General features: G+C 42.6%; 1 protein-coding gene across 1 annotated transcript; it reads left to right on the forward strand.

Moving 5' to 3' along the window:
- The first annotated feature begins 22430 nt into the window (after positions 1-22430).
- On the forward strand, positions 22431-23767 carry LOC131218139 (uncharacterized). The gene is made up of 4 exons (XM_058212818.1): positions 22431-22898; positions 22989-23217; positions 23307-23368; positions 23471-23767. The coding sequence occupies exons 1-4, from the start codon at positions 22431-22433 to the stop codon at positions 23765-23767; spliced, it is 1056 nt and encodes a 351-aa protein (XP_058068801.1).
- The last annotated feature ends 914 nt before the right edge of the window (positions 23768-24681 follow it).

Below are 24681 nucleotides of genomic sequence, written 5' to 3' on the forward strand. Positions count from 1 at the left end.
AAGGAACCTCACTGTTTATTCTCTCATGAGCAAGGGTCAATACAACGCACCCACTTTTAGGCACACTGGCCAAGGATCTTCCATAAGACCCTAACTGTTTATGCTCTCCACAAAGCAAGGGTCAACAAAACGCACCCACCACATACACTCCCATCGAAGGCCTCCTAGAGGACTTGCAAGGGGTGAGAAACACCTTAGACTCAATCCTACAAAGAAATGATCATAAGGGTCCTCTGGACTCTAGATACTTACAGATAAGTGGATGAGTCCCTTTTAGCTTGTTGATGAAGATCTCCTCTTTTATTGATGAAGAGTCTTCTGCTTCCTTAAACCGCACTCAGAAGATATACCGATGCACGGTGACGGGTTGGGTCAAAGTTATGATGGAATCCTACTTTTGAATATTTTCCTATAAAGGAGATAGAGTGATTTCAATCATTTATGCATTCAAGGCATTCCAGCTTAATGATTTGCCATTAAGGTAGTAGCTGAAGGATCCTTGAATATGAAAGTTCATTCCCCAATCCACTCTATTGAGTGTCAATGATGGGGGTGAATTGGAGGATGAACTCCGATGAGAGAAAGGGCTTTGGGTATATGATCTAAGGTAAAACACTCAAAAACACTCTCTTCTTTCTCTGCCAGCAACAATAGACAAGTCCTCTTTATATAGGCAAAAGGTTCCAACGGATATAAAACAGTCACATTTATGACAGAGTTCGATATCATCGAGTGTATACTCTCGCTTCATTGACGGTCCGCTCGATGACACAAACTCAAATGTCATACACTTTTGAAACCTATTGCCAGCTGGTCGAGGGGATCGAAACTCATGTCGATGTCATCGAATTTAAAACTCTGATTTTATCAATGCGAGGTTCGATTCCTCGACATTTGAAAATGAGAGAGACTTACTTTGAAATATTTTAGGTTTATAAGAATGATCGAGGGACCTTCGAGATCATCAAATTTTGAATATCGATGATATCAATAGCTGTGTCGATGCATCGATAAATCCAAAGGATTTTTCATTAATCTCGCTCGACAGTTTATGTCCATGTTCGATGCAATCGATATCGCATCGATATTATTGATTTTTAAATATCAATTCTATTGAGAGACCCTCGATCATAGATAAACTACCCTGAAATATTTTACTGGAAATCTTCGTGCCCATGACCGATATCATCGAGAGCCTTCCGATGTCATCGAGATTTGAACTTTGATGGTATCAAGGAGGGCTTTGATATATCGATGCACATATGATATTCTTAAGTGAAAACAAGGGCACCGGAGATCTCCCTGTCGATATTATCGAGTCACCTTCGATGGACTCGAGATTCAAATATCGATGATATCGATAGGTATATCGATACATCGATAAATCCATCCAAAGATATATGTGGTTGCTGGACACTTTTGTCCTCATTTCGATGGAATCATTTTGTCATCGAAGACATCGATAGCGCAGGTCGATCATATCGAACAGCATATCGATAAAATCAACAAAGCAAGAAAACTTAGAGATTTTCTGATTTTGAAAAAGTTTTCTTAACTTAAAAACCCTATGATGTTCTAATTTGTTTTAAGAGTTTTATTTACCTGGTGTTTTGGGACATGGGATGTGAGGCTTAGATTTATCTGTGGCGAGCTTACACACATCCGGTTGAGGCAAACACTTTGAATTGCTCTTCCTATGAGGCTCCGCAGTCTAGCTGACTCAACACTCATGCTAATTGACAAACCAGGGCACTTTCAATCTCCCCCTTTGTCAATTACGTGACAAAATACCAAAACGCCCTAGACCAGCTTCTATACTAACATCCTAAATTGTGTGTACATACACTTTACACAATTTTACAATTTTACTCTAGTGAGCACACACATAATCATTCATAAGGATTCAGAAGCTATTCTGCAAACTTCCCCTATCTTAGTGCAGCTGCTCCCCCTATCACCTGCATCACCATCCATAAGTAGATACACACAATTTTCGTCGAGTGTGGATTTGTTCTCCCCCTTTTTGTCAGTCATTGGCAAAGGTAAATATAACAATGAATATTTGATTGAAGTTGAAGCATATGGGAGAATCAAAAGGAAGATAGGATAACCAAAATAGATAGATGTGACAGAACATCTCTTGGAAGCATACAGATTCAAAGAAAAAGCCATGATGACTAATAGTATAAGCATAAAGATTAAGCATCAGTGCAGGTTGTAAAGGTTGAAGGTGAACCTGATTTAAAACCTTAGGTTTGAGGTGAACCGCTGTGAAACCTCCTTAGTGAAATCCGGTACACTTAAGGGTTGAGTGCGGTTACCGGGAGTGGAGTAGAAAAGTAGTCGAACCACTATAAAAATGACTGTGTTTGAGATTGCTATTCTTTTATTTGTGTGATTTACTTTAATATTCTTCATATTTGATCACACCTCACACACACACAGCCATAACCACCATGAACTAGTTTGCATATTGTTTATCTTTTAATTAGTTTGTGAATGGATCCTCTACCAGTCTTAGAAGCCAGTAGAGCTACTCTTAAGCAATCCTAATATATGTTGGTTGTTAGGATTAGAGTGATAAGATTTTAAATAAACCATATAAATTTTTAAAAAGTCCTATTCACCCCCTTCTGGGACATATTGGCATATTCCTACTTTAACTAAAGCGGTCTTTACCACAATTTCAATTGGTATCAGAGCGGGTCTCTCTTTAAGGGCTTCACCGCCTAGAGAGTGATCTTGACTGAAGTTGGGAATATGGCTAAAGGAGAGGGCTCATCGGTCACTAGGCCTCCAGTATTTGATGGCTCAAATTATGCATACTGGAAGGTTATGATACACTACTTTCTGAGATCTTTGGATCATGATGTTTGGGAGATAGTTAAAAGTGGATATGTGCCACCATCTGAACAAATTGTACTTGATAGTGGCACAACCATCACAAAACCCTAATCCAAAGAAATGTGGATAGCATTCGACAAAGAAAGGCAAACATCTGCGGCCAAAGCTATGAATGCAAGCCCCATGGAATGATAGTGTACAGTGATACACATGTTACACCTTCAACTATTGAAATGATTTTAGATGTAATCCAAGCTCCCATCTGTGAGGCCCACTTTGATATATTTTGTGGCCTACTCAAGAGGCCCACTTTGATATAATTGTGGCCCATCTGTGAGGCCCACCTTGATATATTTGTAGCCCATCTATGAGGCCCATTAGTGCTGCCCATTGATGCAGCCCACTTGATGTGTATGAGGCCCATGTGCAGGGCTCACCTATGATGTATATTACGCCCATGTGTAGGGCCCACCTATTATGTATTTAAAGCCCATGGGTTATGGCCCATTATGATGTATGTGAGGCCCATATGACAAGGCCCGATGTGATGTAATCATGGCCCATGTGCCAAGGCCCACTGTGATGAGTATTTGGCCCATGAGTGAGACCCATAATGATGTGTATTAGGTCCTTGTATGAGGCCATGGGCCTACAATACGTTTAGCTCTATGGGGGCCACTCCTTGGGAGCAATGATGGTTAAATGTCCACATTGATGGGCGATGATGGTTGAATGTCCACTTTGTAGCCTTCACTTAGGACTTGTTAGGCCCATCGAGGCCGATTCCGATTGTTGAGGCCGATTGTCAAGGCCGATTATTAAGGCCGATTCTGATTCTGATTATCGAGGCCGATTCCGATTGTCAATACCGATTCCGATTGTCGAGGCGGATTATCAAGGCCGATTCTGGTTGTCGAAGCCGATTGTTGAGGCCAATTCCGATTGTCGAGGCCGATTATTAAGGCTGATTTCGATTATCAATACCGATTCCTATTGTCGAGGCCGATTGTTGAGGCCGATTCTGATTCCAAATGTCAATTCTGATTCCCATTGTCGAGGCCGATTTCGATTGTCAATTTCGACTCTGATTGTTGAGGCCGATTCCGATTCCGATTGTCAAGGTCGATTGTTGAGGCCGATTCCAATTGTCGATACTGATTTCAATTTTCGAGGCGATTTTGATTGTCGAGGCTGATTTTGATTCCGATTCCGATTGTTGAGGCTGATTGTCGAGGCCGATTCCGATTTTGATTGTCGAGACTGATTTCGATTGTCGATACCGATTCCGATTGTCGAGGCCCAATGAGATGCATATGCGGCCCGTATTTGAGGCCCATTGTGATGTGCATTCGGCCCTTGTTCGAGGCCCAATGTAATGTATATGTGGCCCGTATTTTAGGCCTGTTGTGATGTGTATTGAGCCCGTGTTTAAGGCCCAATGTGATGTATATGAGGCCTATCTGATGAGGCCCATTGTGATGCATTTGAGGGCCAGGCGATGGAGCCCATTATGATGTATGTTAGGTCCATGTGAAAGGCCCATCGTGATGTGTATTAAGCTCTTGAGTGAGGCCCGTGGTGTTGTATATTTGGCCCTTGTGTGAGGCCATGGGTCCACTGTATGTTAGGGTCTATATGGGACATTCCTTGGGGGCAATGTTGGTTAAATGTCTATATTGTCGAGGTCGATTGTCGATGACGGTTATTGATACCGATTATGAGTATGTGACAATATAGCATCATGATACATGCCCATACGCATCATCTGCATATTTATTATGAGATATGATTGACCATTGCATATGCCATAGTGCCAGTTGTTATGAGACTCCCTGATAGGCGGAGATTGTCTCGCAAGAGCGCACGGTATGTGCAGGATTGATGCATGATTGGACTGTGTGACTCATGTATCTCGCATTGTGTGATTATGATTACCGTACGCCCTAACAACATTAGGGCAGTAGCCTCCACAGGCATATCGTGGATGGCCAGATGGGACACCTGAAATCTGTTCTATATGGGGTGTTATAGATATCCCTGAATGAAAGTCCCTAAACCCTCTTGGTTCCAGAGGTTGCTCCAACATCTAGATCAAGTAGAGGCATGAGCGCATGAGGGCCGTATACCGTTAGGCCGCGTCTCCCAATGTGTCGTGGTCAGTTGGAAGGGTGTACGACCTTATCTGCCCGAGAGGAGGGGGCAATACTAGGCTGAGTCTAACCAGCTCGAGGAATGGGTCCGCTATCGACGAGCTGAGTCCGATATTGGCAGGTGGATAGTGAGGTCTCTTCCACTCACCTTATTGACGCGATGGGGCTGCAATCTGGTTTGAAGTGTAATAGACCCCGGTGATTTTTCAGAGAGGAACCGTTCTGATAAGTGGACTTATTGAATAGGAGTTGCATATTCATTCATTTATTCACTATCCACTCGGGCTGGTAGTACATAACTATTTGTTATGTATACCTTCGCATGGCCAGGATTTCGGTTGGGCGCGCGACTAACTGAGATCAGGAGTTTACCACATTGTGTCTGACTATCCAAATTTAGGTATGGGACTGGTTTGGATAGAATTCTCTTATGATGGACCCCATAGCCTGCAATACTACGTACTATCATCCTGACTTCACACTCCAGCTTGGTCATTTCATTCGCATCGCATATTGCATTGCATCCTCAGTATATAGTATTTGGCTTACTATCTCCGCATTGCATAGCTAATCTACGTTTCTTTCTCAGTATATGATATTAGTTTATTATATTTTTTACATCGCATAGCCTGGATAAGGCTGATGGTATTTTTGGCCCTATTAGCATGTTTTCACATTATTTTGATATTGTATGATTCATGATCTTGTTAGTATTTCCGCTTACTTTGATTACTCTGATATTCTTACTTGGCACTTACTTTGTGCACACACTTTCACCACCCACTAAGCTTTCTATAAGCTTATACACAATAGATGCATGCAGGTGGCGTTAGGTTGCAGTAGCATTAGGCTTGAAGCGTGTAGCGGACCTCTGGAGCTTTGATTTTCGATATATTATTTCCCTTTCAGCATTGTATTTAAATGATTATATTAGTGGATATGTGATAATGATGTTACCTTTGTGATTTGGGTAAACTTGTGGTTATGCTCCTTACGAGTTAAATGTACGTTGGAAAATCCTCCTCGTAGGATCCCAGGATCGAAATCTGGCGTATGGGCGCTAGGGGCCGAGAATGGTGTACTACGGAGGCTGTCGCACCAGATTCGGCAATCGAGATTCCTGTGATTCCGATCTCCGAGTTTAGGGCGTGATAGAAGATGGTATCAGAGCATAACTTGAGAATACCTGAAGATAACATCACATATCTATTGATAACTACCCTTCACTGTATGATTGTTGAGAACTTAGAATGATTAGATTCCCGAGTTCGAATAACTTAGAACTTTCTGACACATCTCCCTACCGTTGAGATCGTGAGACTGCTTAGTGTTTCAGTCTCAACCATTTCTGATCGGGATCCAAGATTCAGTAGGATCACCATAGTGTTGATGATGCGTCTTGGGAGGGCGAGGTTGAGATTAGAGAGTGTTATCTTCATCCTTTTGAAGATTGATTGAGCCTTGACATATATATTTGATGATGTTTCCTCTTCCCTTGTCTATTCTGTAAATTTCGAAGATAAAATTTTTATTAGGTGGGGAGAGCTGTAAGGCCCGTATCCTCACCCATACCATTCCGTAGGGTTACGCGGTCCTCTCGGTCGAATTCCAGTAACACGCGATCTGTTATCGGCATTTGCGCGTAACCTTGAAATGTATTCCATATTCCAGAGTCGGCTTGACACGAGACTTGTACCCTAGCGAACGCGCCATCACCGTGGTACCGATGCCGCATCTCGCGCGCCGAGGCGATACCCAGGCCAGGAGATGTGGGCCTATATTCAGTTCGAGAAAATGCCCCACATTTACAATCCCTAAAGAATCTCTACAACATGTCCCATCAATCAAGTACACATCAATCACCTCATGTCAAGTACAAGAGTAAACCTAAAGTCAACTCTCTCTCTTACACACCCTTACATGTCAAGTACACATCACTCACCTTTTCACCCATCTCTCTCTCTCTCTCTCACATCCCATCCTCTCTCTCCCTCTCATTTTTTTAAACTCCATCTCTAAGCAACCCAACGTCCAAGCTATCTCCATGAGAGAAGCCATATGTGGCCCACCTTCCTACCTCTCATCTCCACCATCAAAGCCTCATCTCAACCATTGGATCACGTTCTTTGGAGCTATAGAATGCATTGATGGAAGAAGGAAGAAGAGATCTTAAGGTGGGTGTTCATCATCTCGTTGTTTTGATTTAAGGCCCACTGGTGGGACCAATCTTGATGTATGTATTGTATTGAGGGGCCCATAGTAGCGGGGCCCCTCCTCCATCCATTTTCCCTCTCTCTCTCTCTCTCTCTCTCTCTCTCTCTCTCTCTCTTTATGGTGGTGATGTTTGGCCCACCGTGATGTATCCATGCCATCCTTCCAATGGGCGAGGCCCACCTGGCTGTCCGTTTGGACAGGCCTGGGCGAATGGAAAAATACAAATATTTGCTTGGTCCTGTGGGACCCACCAGCATTAGAGTGACCCGAGTATAGAACCCGTTTCCCAAAAACTGAGTGTTAGCCTATAAAATTCAGTGTAAATTTGAATCGCTTATCATTAATCAGAGTTAATAGCAACGAAGCTAGAATAAACCATGCATTGAATAAAAACCTTCTAATCATTTCAAAATTCCAAATGTAGCGCCCATACAGGACTTATACAATACCAAATAACAAAGTTCATATAAGAAGAAACAGGAATCTATCAGCTAGTGGTGGAGGTCAATATAGGATGCAAGGACCTCGCCTAGCTCCCTAGCTACTCGATCTGCTTCAGCAACCTAGTGAACTGCATCGACTCACCCTATTCCTGCATTAACTGTTACGGTTTGATAGCATCAATGGCTATCGCAGTAAGGAGCACCCTCTAAGATTACGCACTCACCATTCATAATCCAATATAGATTGCAAGTCATGAAATTAGATACACTAAATAGGGCATTTCATGGTCATACTTATATTAAGAAAATCAACCAATCAACAGAATTTTATCATAAGCAAAATATAATGGCAGCTGCAATACGAGGAACACATCCAGATAACCAAATAATCAACCATACGACTTTCTATTACACCCAAGAATCACATTTGTATGTGAACTCCGCAAGATGGCTAGAAAATTGATAAGCGAACTTCAGCTCCACCCAGAAATCATGGTACAAGTGAAATCCATGAGGTGAATAAAAAATTAACCTTCAAACCTCTTCTTCATCCGGAGATCATGTTGTACGTGAACTCTGCAAGATGGCTAGAAAATCAATAAGCGAACTTCAGCTCCACCCAAAAATCATGGTACAACTGAACACCGCAAATGAAGAGACAAACAACATACAAACCCTAGACCACCCAGAAATCATGTCGTACGTGAACACTGCGAGATGGCCAGAAAATCGATAAGCGAACTTCAACTCCACCCGGAAATCATGGTACGCTGAACACCGCAAAATGGCTAGGAAAACAAACATACAACTCTAGACCACCTGGAAATCATATTGTACATGAACACCGCAAGATGGATAAACGAACTCCAGCTCCACTTAGAAATCATGGTACGACTGAACTCCATAAGATGGCTAGGAAATAACATGGTATGTAAATATAACCAATAAGCCACAAAGGGCACCAATGACCCATCCAAGCCACAAGGGCAGATGTGTGATTCAAGCCGTGTAAGGCAAATGTGGACCGCAGGATAATAAGTCCAAGGTAAGTTCCATTCAATTCATCATTCAAGCATAAGTGGTAGTATATAAATAAATTAATACATATACAATAAATGATAATATGTTATCATCGAACAATTCATGCATGTCATAATTAAAAAGAAACATTTATCGTCCAACATATGAATTAACTATACAACAAGTTAGCATATTCAATAGTAAAGTAAGTAACTCAGTTAAGGGAATCAGGCCATCATCTATATATAGATTGATGAAATCAAGTGGGAAGCTCAAAGGATGAGTCCTCACCTGAGGGGGTTATATTAGTACTCTTAATCCAAGTTCCCCCGAGCACTTTGCATACCCAAAATCACACAAGTAATCTCCTAAAGTCATAGTTTGTATTAGTCAAATGTTCCAAAGGCTTTAACTAACTAACACCTTAAAGTCGTGTGGGTTTGAGAGGTCCCATGGATAAGCTATTTGGGCCAGCATTAAAGTGACCAGGCCCACCAGATTTTTAGTCCAACAAGGACCCAAATTTACCCCTAACTAAGGGCTGAACTGGGCCTTTGTTTTGGGCCCAACAATATGATCCAATACAAGCCCAAAATGGGGCTAGCTTAGGTCGCTTCTGGCCTAAGAAATGGAAGGCCTAACTGAGGGCTGGTTGAAGGCTGGTGTCTAGCTCGCTTCAAGGCCTAGCTGAGGCCTGATTTTGGCCTCATTTGTGGCCCATTTGAAGGCCTATTTCAGCCCAGATAGTGGGCCAGCTGAAGAATGTTTTCAACTAGATTGAAAACTGGTCTGAAGGCCTTTTTTTTATAGCATTTTTCCCAATCCATCTGAGAGGTGTTGCAACAAAGATGTGGCCCAACTGGAAGCCTAATCAAGGCCCAGTTGAGGCATGTCTTTTAACTCAAATCAGGGCTCTGCCTAAGGGTGCTTTCTGCCCACACTTTTGGGCTTGTTTCAGCCCACAGCAATGAACAGTCAAAAGGCAGGTTTCACGGCCTAGTTTAACGTGCCAGCAGAGACTGGTTTCATGGTCCAACCAGAGACCGTTTTCAGTTCTGGTCACAGCCCAAATGAAGGCTGTGCTCAGCCCACATTACTGATGTATAGTGTGGCCCACTGAGTTTGAAGGGACGATGGGTTCTCGCGTTGTACCTGTCGGTGAAGTGCACGGTGCGGCCCACTGAGTTTGAAACTCAAGTGTGGCAGCGGCAGTAGGTTGGCAACGAGAAGAAATAACATCTCCCTCTCTCTTGTGCTTTATTTCTTCCTTTTCTTTCTGATTTTGTTCTTCCCTTCCTCCTGTAGGAGGATGTTCAGCAACGGACTCGGCAAAAAAAACCTGCCTGACTCGAGATCTCGACTCGACAGCGAGTCGAGCTCGGCTCGGTTCAGGCCGGTGCGACAGTGCACTCATTTCCTTTTCTCAGATTTTCTTCCCTCTCAAACTCTCTTCCTTTTTAACTCTCGGCTCTCCTTGAAGGCCAGCAACTCCACCGGACTCAACGAGCTCGCCCATCCTGTTCGAACTCACCTCAACTCGTCATGGCGTGGCTCCTCTCCAATGAGGAAAATAATGGCAGATTTTTAATCTGCACCTGTTTCTTTGAAACGAGAGCATGTGACGCTTCAGAATGAGGTCATGAAGCTTGAGGAAGAAGGAGAATGAAGCTTCTATGGGGTTTTGGTGGTGGGTTCGGAAGGAGAAGCCAGCGGTGGTTTTTTTTTTTTTTTTTTCTTTCTCATTCTCTTTTATCTCAAAGAAAACCTAGCTAGGACGGCTGGGATTGATTTGAAATGGATGGTCAGGATAGGGGGATTCGGCCTCACGCGGATTGCCAAGGTGGAGTGGAGACAGTTTCCCAATTTCGGAAACAGTGTGTTTCTAGGCTTGATTTGTGGCTGAATTTTCGTGCGCATGCGTGCAATCCAACGGTGGATCGACAATGATGATGTTCATCCTCGGGCCCTCTACAAGATGGACGGATCGGATCGATCCATTAGGCAACATAGGTGGGCCATGGTTCAATGAGAACGGTCCCTGTTCGACCGTCTGACAGAAATTCAAAAAAAAAATAGGGAGAGGAAATTCCTTTACTCTTTCGGGCGGGCACAGGTCAGCGCCTGTCTGACCGTGCCAGTGGCCTGATGCTCCACGGGTACACGCACCCAGTGTGCACACGCATCAAGGGTGGGGTCCACAGTGGTGTCCGTGATGTAATAATTATTCAAATTACGTAATAACACGTGTATTATTACAGATAATTACAAAATTATTTTGTATTATATAATATATGTACTATCATATCATATTTAAAATTAACCATTTGGTCTTCCTGGTAACACCGGAGTACTGAAAAGTATGGGGTGTTACAGGTATGTTCTATATCCAAACCGTCAGTCCATTTTTGGCAGCCGTGGGACCCACTCCACACGTGCTGCACGTGTGGAGGTGGGGCCCACATTGATGTATGCGTTCTGTATCCACCATGTCCATTGGAGGGCAGTGGGTTCCAGCAGCAATGCTACTGTTCGACGTCAACAGGTCTTGTGGGGCCCTGATGTATATGTTTTGGCATCCACGCCATCCATGCTGCCTCTAGCACGTGTGGCCCTCTTATGATGTGCAGGATCCACACCGTTTAGACCCTGGACGGTGGATCCCACACAACTCAAGCTGCTGACTGACATTAGCCAATTCTAAGGGTCTAATCATGGGTACGTGATATATCCAACTGTCCATCAGTCCACCAGCTAGCAGTTGCTGTTCCTGATCATGAGGTATTTGTTATATCCTAACCATCCATTCTCTGAACGTGGCCCCGCCATGGTAGCGTGTGGGGCCCACCTTGATTTAATGTTACCCATCCACACCGTCCAAATCTTGGACGGTGGGAGTGGATTGACTAGTGTACCTTACAACAGCAATGCTCTGTGGCTGGGCATTTTAATATATATATATATATATATATATATAAAATATAGCATTGTATTATATGGTGGGCCCTACGTGGGACCCACCTCGTTGTATTTCCACATAGTCCATTTAGATGGTGTGTTGTGGGCCGCACCATGCTCTACAACCACACCGTCCATCTGACGTGTGCTGGGTGGGCCACACATGCTATATATGTGTTTTATCCATGCTGCATAGCAGCCGTGGAACCCACGCACGTGTGAACTCCACATGATGCATGTGTTTATCCCAACCGTCCATCTGTTCATTTAGCTGATGGGTGTGGGTCCACCATGATGTAAATGTTTTATCCACTCTGTCCAGTCCATGGACGTGGACCACACCGTGATGTATGTTTTGTATTACAGGCCATCTGTGCCTGGACGGTTTTGTGGGACCCCACCATGTTGTATGCATTTCATCCACATAGTCCACACATCTGGACGGTACTGGACAATGTTTGGATGGTGCTAATTTACATGGACAATGTTTGGACTGTACTGATCATCATTAGTGGGTCATGTGCCCCATGGAATGATAGTGTACGGTGATACACATGTTACACCTTCAACTATTGAAATGATTTTAGATGTAATCCAAGCTCCCATCTGTGAGGCCCACTTTGATGTACTTTGTGGCCCACTCGAGAGGCCCACGTTGATATACTTGTGGCCCATATGTGAGGCCCACCTTGATATATTTGTAGCTCATCTATGAGGCCCATTAGCGCGGCCCATTGATACAGCCCACTTGATGTGTATGAGACCCATTAGTGCGGCCCATTGATGCAGTCCACTTGATGTGTATGAAGCCCATGTGCAGGGCCCACCTATGCTGTATATTCGGCCCATGTGTAGGGCCCACCTATTGTGTATTTGAAGCCCATGGGTTGTGGCCCATTATGATGTATGTGAGGCCCATATGATGAGGCCCAATGTGACGTAATCATGGCCCATGTGCTGAGGCCTACTATGATGAGTATTTGGCCCATGAGTGAGACCCATAGTGATGTGTATTACGTCCTTGTATGAGGCCATGGGCCTATGATACGTTTGGCTCTATTTGGGCCTATACCTTGGGAGTAATGATGGTTAAATGTCCACATTGATGGCCGATGATGGTTGAATGTCCACATTGTGACCTTCCCTTAAGACTTGTTAGGCCCATTGAGGCCGATTGTCGAGTTCGATTTCAATTATCGAGGTCGATCGTTGAGGACGATTTCGATTGTCAAGGCCAATTGTTGAGGCCGATTGTTGAGGCCGATTCTGATTCCGATTGTCGAGGCCGATTCTGATTGTTGATATCGATTTCGATTGTCGAGGCCGATTTTGAATGTCGATTCTGATTCCGATTGTCGAGGCCGATTCCGATTGTTGATAGCGATTTCGATTGTCAATTTTGACTCTGATTGTTGAGGCCGATTGTTGAGGTCGATTCCGATTGTCGAGGCCGATTCCGATTATCAATATTGATTCCGATTGTTGAGGCCGATTCCGATTCCGAATGTCGATTATGATTCCGATTATCGAGGCCGATTTCGATTGTCGATTCTGACTTCGTTTGTTGAGGCTGATTCCGATTCCGATTATCGAGGCCAATTATCAAGGCCGATTCCGATTGTCGATACTGATTTCGATTATCAAGGCCGATTCCGATTATCGATGTCGATTCCTATTGTTGAGGCCGATTGTTGAGGCCGATTCTGATTCCGATTGTTGAGGCCGATTCTGATTCCGATTATCGAGGCCGATTATCGAGGCTGATTTCGATTGTCGATACCGATTCTGATTCCGATTGTCGAGGCCCAATGAGATGCACATGCAGCCTGTATTTGAGGCCCATTGTGTGTGCATTCGGCCTGTGTTTGAGGCCCAATGTGATATATATGCGGGTCATATTTTAGGCCCATTGTGATGTGTATTTAGCCCGCGTTTAAGGCCCAATGTGATATATATGAGGCCTATGTGATGAAGCCCATTGTGAAGCATTTGAGGGCCAGGCGATGGAGCCCATTGTGATGTACGTTAGGCCCATGTGAAAGGCCCATCGTAATGTGTATTAAGCTCTTAAATGAGGCCCGTGGTGTTGTATATTTGGCCCTTGTGTGAGGTCATGGGTCCACTGTATGTTAGGCTCTATATGGGCCATTCCTTGGAGGCAATGTTGGTTAAATGTCAATATTGTCGAGGTCGATTGTCGATGACGGTTATTGATACCGATTATGAGTATGTGACAGCATATGTCACGCCCCAAACTCGGAAATCGGGCTCACAAAATTTCTGATCGCCAAATGTGGCACCGACAGCCTCCTCAGAACCCCATTCTCAACTCCCGGCTCCCATTCACTAGGTTTCGATCCTGGGATGCTATGAGGAGGATTTTCAACATCAATTTGATTCATAATAAGCATAACCAAAGGCATAACCCACAAACAACAACCAAAAACTTCATCACATTTCCACTATGATCAAATTTTACAAGTACAAAGCATATAAAGGAAAATACAGTGATGATGAACAAAAGGCTCCAAGATGATCTACTAGCACTCCTGCCTCAGCACTGCTGCGGTCCGACATCACCTGCACGCAATGGTCATGCATAAGATTATGGAAAGCTTAGAGGGTGGCGAAAGTGTGTACGTAATGTAGTAATTCCATTATGCAATATCAGAGTAATGTGAAATATGCTGATGAATACATGAATACTATAGGCCGTACCAAGGCCATGCGATGCAAGGCATGAATGATGTTGGCCATACCAAGGCCATGCGATGCAAAATGCAAACCAAGCACACCAATCCTCATCTAAGTCTACATATCAATACAACTCAACTCTGGAATATAACTAGGGTCTAGTACACTCCAAGCCAGATTGCCGCCTCATCCCGCGCAACAAGGTGAGTAGAAGAGACCTCACTATCTGTCTACCAATATCGGGCCCGACTCGTCTATAACGAACCCATTCCTCGAGTTGGGCAAACTCAACCTAGCTTTACCCCCTCCTCTCGGGCGGGTAAGGCGCACCCCCTTCCAACAGACCACGTCACAGTGGAAAGCGCGACCTTCTGGTAATCGGCACTCGTCACTCATGCACCCACTCGGTCTAGACGTTAGAACAATCTCCTAGTACCATAAGGGTTACTTTCACCCAGGGATATGTATAGCATCCCATATAGAACAAGATTTTCGGTATCCAATCCTGCCAACCACGATACGCTTGTGGCGGCTACGGCCCTGATGTCGCTAAGGTGCAACGTAATCATGTCACACAATGCGAAATGTATGAATCACACTATCCAGTCATGCAGCAATCCTGCGCGTACCGCGCTCTCATGTGGGCAACTCCCCTTACTAGGGAGTCTATAACAATTTGCCTAATGGTATGTGCTATGATCAATCACTCATCTCATCACAAGCATGCAGATGATACGTTATGGACATGTATCATGATGCTATGTTGTCATATACGCATAATCGGAATAAAAAATTGGAATCGATTATCAGCCTATAAGCAAGGTGGGGTCCATATATGAACAGCCGATCAAACCATAATATAAAGATCGGCCCTCGGCCACGGTTATATCAATCTAATAGCACGAAACCATCCGTCAACGGCGAATGGGGCCCACTTATTTGGGTTAACCAACAAAGAGAATGGGCCTAACAAAGCCTAAGGGAAGGTCACAATAAGGACATCTAACCATCATTGCCCATCAATGTGGACATCTAACCGACATCGCTCCCAAAGAGTGGCCCACATAAGGGGTTCTCACACATACATCTCATTAGGCCTCAATCATAGGCCTCACATACATCGCATTGGGTCTCGCCCATGGGCCTCAGATACATCTCAATGGGCCAATTCAAACGAGCCAAATCGAATGGGCCGATTCAAATGAGCCGAACAATGGGCCGAATCAATTAGGTTGATTCAAACGGGCCGACTCGAATGGGCCGAATCAATGGGCCAGTCAATTAGGCCGAGTCAATTAGGCCAAATGTATATCAAATCGGGCCCACCCTTATGTATCTGAGGTCTGACCTATTCATAAGTTAGCATAGAGATAGATGAAATGAAAACAAATATCAACTTAATTAGAAACTACTGTGGTTCTTAGGAGTTTGAACAATGGATGTCACGGTCCACTATTTAAATGGTGGGGTCCACTTGAACCTTAGATCTAACCCACCCTTTTGCTTATGCCATGAAAATGATATCTCAATATGGTTGGTCGGTTTGGATACAACGTATGCATCATGGTGGGCCCCACCATCGAAACAATGGATGGTGTAAACAAGACACATACATCATGTGGGGCTTGCGGGCTTGCTGCTATTAAGAGGAGCAGCCACATAGCTACTGTACGTGCAACTTACTGCACAGAAAAAGGCAGAGGTGGGTCCCACGTAGGGCCCACCATCATGAATATTTTATATATAATATATATAATATATATATTATACTATATAATATATAATATATATATCAACGTCCAGGCCTGGACGGCCTAGACAGTCACATGCAACAGGGTAGGGGGTATCCCCACACGTGTGATGGGTCCCACTATTCTTGGACGGTGGATGCATCATATGCGCATGGTGTGGCCTATCTAATGGATAGACGGCGTGAATGGGTCCCACAGACCCTGCTGTCCACCACGCTGCTGCACGCTACAGCGTTGCCTTTAAAAGGGAGAGGTGGGTCCCACGTAGGGCCCACCATCATATATATTTTATATATAATATAATATAATATTTATATATATGCCAACGTCTAGGTCTGGACGGCCTGGACGGTCATGTACATCAAGTTGTGGCCCCACACGTGGGCCACCACACATGGTGCATACATATAATATATTATATTATATTATATGAAAAAAACAACCAGGGGTAGCTGGATAGTACACTCCAGCGTCAGATCACACTTCACGTTAGCTACACCCCACTTACGGACGGTGTGGGCATTTACCTCATCAAGGTGGGTCCCACATGGCCCACCTATTTTTGGATCAGCCTGATATTTGTGTTTTACCCATGTCCAGCAGCGACTGCTGCTGGACGGTGCACGTACCACCCATGTAAACAGTGGGGTCCACATCAATGGACGACGTGGATAAGGTCATGCATCAAAGTGGGCCATAGGCCATCATACACAAAAAAAGGGAGGGAGAGAGAGAGAGAGAGAGAGAGAGAGAGGGAGAGAGAGAGAGAGAACGTGTAGGGGAGGGACCTCGCCACTATTGGGCCCTCCCTGGATCAATACATCCATTAAGTGGGTCCCACCACAAGTGGGCCCTTAAATCTCAAAAAGGAAAAAAATACAAAAAGGGAAGAATGTGGGTCCAAGATCACCCACCGTCCACTTCTTCTTACTCCATTGGCTTCCTTTTCTCCTTACCTTTGATCCTAACGGAAGAGATGGAGTTTGGATGGTTGAGATGGGAGATGAGAGGGTAGGAAGTGGGCCACACACAAAGCTCTCATGGAGACTAGAAAATGTTTGGACGTGTGATTTTTTTTTTTTGGGGTTGCTTGGAAAATGGTTTGAGAATGAGAGAGAGGGTTGTAAAGAGAGAGAGAGAGAGAGAGAGATGGGTGATGGAGTGATGGATGTGGTGAGCGATGGGTGTTTAAGAACTTTTTGACTTTAGGGGTAGATGGTGTAAGAAAGGTATGGGGTGTGTAAGAACTTTGTTAACTTATGGGGTTGCTTAGGGATGGGTATGAGGTGATGGTGTACTTGACATGTACTTGACCCTTGATGGGATTGATTGATTGATGGATGTGACATTGGGTAGAGATTCTCTTGGATTTTGTAACGCATGGCGTTTTCTCGAATTGAACGCGGGTCCACATCTCCTAACCCGGGCATTGCCTCGGGGCGCGAGACGGGGCGACGGCACGGTCGCTAGGGTATAAGTCTCGGGTTCAGCCGACTCTGGTTGACGGCGTGTAACTCAGGGTCATGCGCAAACGTCGGATAAAAGTCGAAGGTTGCCAGAATTCGATCAGGAGGACCGCGGAAGCTTACGAAATGGTACGGACTAAGATACGAGTCTTACAGTATAGCATCATAATACATGCCCATACGCATTATCTGCATGTTTGTTATGAGATATGATTAACCATTGCATATGCCATAGTACCGGTTGTTATGAGACTCCCTGATAGGCGGAGATTGTCTCACATGAGTGCATGGTATGCGCAAGATTGATGCATGATTGAACTATATGACTCATGTATCTCACATTGTGTGATTATGATTACCATACGCCCTAGCGACATCAGGGTCGTAGCCTCCACAGGCATATCGTGGATGGCCAGATGGGACACCAAAAATCTGTACTACATGGGGTGCTATAGATATCCCTAGGTGAAAGTCCCTATACCCTCTTGGTTCCAGAGGTTGCTCTAACATCTAAATCGAGTAGATGCATGAGCATTTGAGGGTCGTATACCGTTAGGCCACGTCTCCCACTGTGTCATGGTCGGTTGGAAGGGGATATGGCCTTACCTGCCCGAGATGAGGGGGCAATGCTAGGTTGAGTTTGACTAGCTCGAGGAATGGTTCTGCTATCGATGAGCCGGGCCCGATATTGGCAGACGGATAGTGAGGTCTCTTTCACTCACCTTGTTGCGCGCGATGGGGGGAATTTGGTTTGGAGTGTAATAGACCCCGGTGATTTTTCAGAGAGGAACTGTCCTAATATGTGGACTTATTGAGTAGGAGTTGCATATTCATTCATTCATTCACTATCCACTCAGGCTGGTGGTGTGCAATTATTCGTTACATATACCTTCGCATGGCTAGGATTTTGGTTGGACGCACGACCAACCTGAGGTCAGGAGTTTACCACATTGTGTCTGACTATCCAAATTTAGGTATGGGACTGGTTTGGATAGAATTCTCTTGTGATGGATCCCATAACCTGCGATACGGCAAACCATCTAATTTGAACAAGGTAATGAAAAATTTCAATTTACAAATCTTCTAAATCTGAGGGGCCGTTTGGAGGGAGCGGATTAGGTGAGACTCGAGCCTCACCCAAGATGGTGTGGCTTTTACTGTGGGCCCCACCATGATGTATGTATTATGTATCCCTATCTTTCATCCATTTTTTCAATTTATTTTAGCTCATCATCCTAAAAATAAAGAAGATCTAAATTTGAGGTGGACCATACTCTATTAAATAATGGTGATCATACACTACCATTAAAAACTTCTTACGACCAACCTTAAAATTTTCATAGTGTTTATTTGCCATCCAATCGGTTGATGAGGTCACATAAGCCTGAATTAAAGGGGAAAAATAAATATTAGCTTAATCCAAAACTTCCATAGCTCAATAATGGTCAATCTCCCCTATTTCCTAAGGTGTACGGTTTCCATAATAATTGAATATGATTTGGTTTTTGAATAATACCCTCAAATGATACAGAAAAAGGATGGATAGAGTAGATATAGAATACATACACTTAATCCGCTCCTTGCTTGGATGGGGGAGCAGATTAGGTGAGACCTTAGATTTAGAGGTGGGTGAGACATCTGACTATGGGGCCACTGTGATATATGTGACTACATCCATGCTGTTTATCCATATTGAAAGCTCATTTCAATGCAGGGTTTAAAAAATAAAAAAATTAAGCAGTTCCAAATCCCAGGAGGACCATAATGCGGGAACACAATGGTGATTGATCATTAAAAAAAATCCTATGGGCCACAAATTCTTTAGATCAAGATGATATTTGTGTGATCTCTTCATCTAGGTGTTTGTGATATTTTAATGGTAGGGATTTAATCACGATTATTTCCTATGATGTGGTCCACCTAAGATTTGAGTCAGCTTCATTTTTTAGAACATGCCCTTAAAACGAGCTTTCAAAATGGTTGGACGGTTTAGGTTTGGCCTGTTTGGTTTTTCAAAATATCGTCATTTGTGTGTAAAGAAGTCATCATGACTTCTGACGTGTGTTTGGTAATTGATATAAATACAGGTAGTATCAGGCTGTCTGAAATGATGGTATATAGATGTAAAGTAGCCGCCTGAAGCGCCTGGATGCTGCAAGTAATCAATTTGAAAGATCTTTTCTGCTGACCGTACATAAATGAAAAGGCATGGTCCATAGGAGCATAGAAGCCAGTGCCCGTCCGTCTCATACTCCTACATAAACTCTCATTTTCTCACTTTCTTCTTCTTCACCGCTAACCGAACCTGGATTTCTTAGATTTTCACTGCGATCAGGTAAGACAATGACCATCGGATTCTTCATTCCTCTTCGAATACTGATTATCCATTTCCACAATTGCATGCTAGATGGTCCCTTCATTCACTCGGTTAAATCTTCCCTATTTCCATGGTTGACAATCACAAACAGCTTCAGAGAAGGTCAAGATAGGTGGTCATCAGGCATTTCTACGAGTCCCCTAAATGAATTCAGGTAGGTTCAAAGGGAGGTTTCGGTCCTTGCCTTGCATGTTATTGCATGACTGTATTTTTCCTATTATTGGGTTTTCACTGTATTTTTCCTATTATAGCAAATCTTTCTACCTTGCATGTTATCGTAAATTTCAGTATTGCCTGTTGTCGGATTTCCTTGCATTTCATGTTATTGCATGAATCCTCCTTGCATGTTATTGCAATTTCTCTATATTGCATGTTTTGGGATTTTCTTCCCTTTTAACGGTATTGATTCCTTTATTCTGTAGGCCAACTGCTCAGTACCCAACTCGTGACAGCTTCCCCACCACCTATGCATTCTTGTTGATAGGTATGGATTCATCTTCCTCTATATTTAATCTTCATTGAATATTGCTCGAACATATGTGGCCCATCAGATGATTTTCTTCCCTGCTAGTGGTACCGATTGCTTTCTTCATGGGATACTGCTCGAGTTTTTAGTCGCAGATATGCGGCCCAACTGATGACATTGATGTCCTGTGAAACATATGTGGCCCATCTGATGCCATTGATGTTGTGTGAAACATATGTGGCCCATTTGCTCAAAAATCATATTTTCTCTTCGAATAGTGATTATCCATTTCTATATCTTCATCATTGTCATTCTTTACCACTACTTGTTCATCTTTTTCTTCTTCTTCTTCTTTCATTATCAATGTGATTCTGAATAGGACTTCAAATTTATTAGACTGTTAGGGAATGTTAGCATCATGTGGCCCACCAAGCAGGCAAATTTTTTTTTAGGCAGGGGCTGCCGAGTGTGGCTGTGATAGTCGGACATCGATTCCTACTCTTCTCCTTCATGTGGGTGCAACATCTAAGCCCTTCATCAGGTTGTTATGTGTTGTTGGTGAAAAACCAAACAACCCCTAATTTTCTTGTGGGCAGAGTAGGACTCGAAACTGCAGAATCGCCATTGCATTTTTCGACGATCTGTTGGCTGGAAAATCTGATTGTTGATCATGCATGGAGTCATATCCAAGTGGGGCCTACCTGGCTACCAAGGAATTTAACAACAATAGATAACAACTTGTAATCGGAAGCTTGTTTAAGCAATGTAGTATCCCAAAGACTTGAAATTGAAAGGCTATGCTTGGATGTGCGACTGAATCGAATCATAATGTTCAGTTAAATTATGTAACGACCACTACTAATCATGCTTCTTCCTATTCCTAATAAATAACTACCGTAGTTATTCAGTTTAGGAGGTCTTCCCAAAACAAAATTGAATTTTGTTCTTATTGCCATCATAAACGAACTTACTACTTGTTATTTGGTGTCTGTGGGGGTGGTGAATCTAATAGATGGTATCGTCATTCTCTCTGTTTCTTCCTTGTAAAAGTGAAAGTTTCACCCCCATTTAATCTTGATCATGGCATGATGATTAGTGGGTCTTTCCACTCAGTCATGGTACATGGGTCTATCTTAATGGGCCAGTCTGCCCACTAGGATTTATTGTGCAGTTGCTGATTATGATCAATTGAGAGGTGTATTATATACTTTCATACATTGAAAGTTTGGTGTATGCACCAATCTATTGTGCAGTTGCTGATTATGATCAATCGACAGGGCTTATCTTAGCCATAATTCTTTTTTACTCAATCCAAATCTAAGACGATCCTCTAAAAATGTCAAGATTTCTTATTATATTCTAGGATAATTTTTTTAAACTTAACATAATTTTGTATGCCATCTGTCTGAATATAGAAATGATTTGATTAATAATTATATTCCCAATGTGGATGCCACACATGTAAGTAACCAAATTCAATTGATGGAGGCATTTTATTTTATTAACACAACACGTGTGATGTTTGATTAACATTCTTATAAGAAAAAAGGGTTAGGAATGTTATAAAGTAGATCACTTGTGACTCTTTCATTATCTCAATGCTTTGCATTGTACATGTTCTTGGTGAGGTCTTCCTCTCAGACGTATGAAACCCATAGATTTCGTTCCCCATAATGTCTCTCTTGATCTGTTGGGCAACATAATCTGATGGTATTTACAGACCATTTTGATCAGTCAGAATAGGACCATATGAAAATTAATACTGAAGATATAATTATGTATAATGAACAATTTCTATCTCTTGTTTTGATCAACTCTATGGGACCTGCTATTTGAAAATGAATTATTTATTAGTGAAATTGTGTTACATATAGGATTTGTAAAATCAATAGATAGTTTGAAGAAATGTATATATCGAAGGACATTTACTGTACATCCAGATATGAAATTGGTATTTGATATTGTGTGGTAGATGCTTACTCAGTTTCATTCAGTGTGTTGTATAAGAAATAATCATAACATGGAGGGACATTGATGGACAAAAGAGGAAATGGCTGCTTTTGCAGCTATACTTGCTGCAGCAACAACAACTATTGCAGTGGGAGAATATTACAGTAATTACTTATTTAGGACACCCTCAAGATTTGGGGACTATGAAAGAAGCAGGATAATAAATGGGATAATTAGAGCGGGTGACAATGAGTGTGTTGCACAACTCAGAATGAACAAAGCCACATTCTTCAATCTATGCTCGTTTCTCAATGATAGAAATCTCTTTCTTGATGGGAAACATGTTTGTATGGAAGAACAACTTGTCATGTTCCTTCATAAAGTAGGGAATAATGTGAGAAACCGTGTCATCAGGCATCGGTTTATAAGATCTGGAGAAACCGTAAGTCGATATTTTAGTAAAGCTTTGGATGCTATTGTTGGACTATATCCGGAGTTTGTAAAACTCCCACGTGCGGAAACACCTATCGAGATTCTAGTCAATCCTAATTGGAGCATGTACTTTCATGTATGCTCAATTGTAATCATATTATGCAACATCTAGTCTTGTAATAACATTTTTATCTATTTTTTTGCTAATAATGCATGTTGAAATTAGGACTGTATTGGTGCAATTGATGGCACCCATGTACCCACCTATGTGCCTGCATTGGAAGGTGCAACCCACCTTAACAAAAAAGGGGTCCTCTCTCAGAACGTAATGGCCGCGTGTACATTTGATCTGATGTTCGTATATGTGCTCGCCAGATGGGAGGGATCTGCCTCTGACACACGCGTCTTATATAATGCATTGACATATTCCACTGATCGTTTTACTATCCCCGAGGGTATTTCACGTATAAATATATGATGGAGCATTTTTATAGGATGATTTCTAACTTTATTTATATTGATAATTACTCATAATTAATTGTAGGTAAATGCTACGTAGTTGATGCTGGTTACGCTTCACCTGGATTTATGGCTCCTTACCGCGCTGTACGGTACCACCTCAATGAATACCGTATGAGCCGCAATCTTTCGAACAAGAAAGAACTTTTCAACTACTGATATGCTCAATTATGAAATGTTATTGAGTAGATATTTGGAGTACTTAAAGCTCGGTTTCCGATCCTCAAATCAGCTCCACCATACAATCTTCTAACACAAGTGAAGATAGTGATCGCATGTTGTGTGCTACACAACTTTATTCGTTTATTTAGAGGAGATAGTTTAATCGAAGATGAAGTCACCTCAACGGATGTAATGGAGAGTATAGATCTGTCACCATATGAGGTTAATGTCACACAACGTGAAAAGGACGAATGGGCGACATTTCGAGACAATATTGCTTCGAGGATGTGGAATGAATCTCATCTTGTGAGTCATAGCGTATGATAATCGCATGCTAAATTGTCATTTTGTAGTAGGTAATAGAAATATGTGATTCTAATCTCAGTTATCTACAAGCATGTGTCAAGATTATCATCATTTAGGATGTCTGAAAATATGATTATCCTCCCCTTCAACTTTTATATCATGTTTGACATGTGTGTTTCTCCCTTCATCTTAGTGAAAATTTTTCCTTTATTATATGACTTGTATGCAAGGATGCAATGCTTATTAAATATGTTCATATCACTATTTGAAGATAATTGAAGTTAGTGACGGGGAAATGTCACCAAACAAACGAAACAACCAATCCACCCCAACAAAACAAATCGGTCAAGACCCATGTGTTACACCACGAAGGACACCGAGGAAATATAAATTAAAATCACTTGATGAAAATGGATTGTCAAGTGGTGTAATGCGCTGAACAGATGAAATGGATGACTACCTTATTGATACGCTGATGGATGTTGTTACAAATGACAGTAAGAGTGCCAATGGATTTAAGAAGGAGACCTACAAAATAGTCGTGAAAATTATGAGGAGTGCAATAGGGATATCAGTTCAAGATAAACATGTTGGGAATCACCTACGCACATTGAAGAGGCTGTATTTCGAGGTTTGGGACTCCCTGAACGCTAGTGGGTTTGGATGGGACGATGACTTGAAGATAGTGACCGCTCTGGACGAGGTTTGGGAGTATTACATATGGGTGAGACTATTTTCAATTAAAATTTTGTATAACTTTAGCAATTATGTTTCTTTTAAAATTGTACGCATCTTCTCGTGTATGTTTACTTATATCGATTTTTCTTCGTTGTTGTCAATAGTCACATCCTTATGCACAACATATTCAAGGGAAAACGGTGCGAAGGTAGGATGACATAAAATACTTACTCAGTAATAATCGAGTAATTGGA

The sequence above is a fragment of the Magnolia sinica genome, chromosome 11, assembly GCF_029962835.1.
Source record: "Magnolia sinica isolate HGM2019 chromosome 11, MsV1, whole genome shotgun sequence".
Taxonomy (NCBI): domain Eukaryota; kingdom Viridiplantae; phylum Streptophyta; class Magnoliopsida; order Magnoliales; family Magnoliaceae; genus Magnolia; species Magnolia sinica.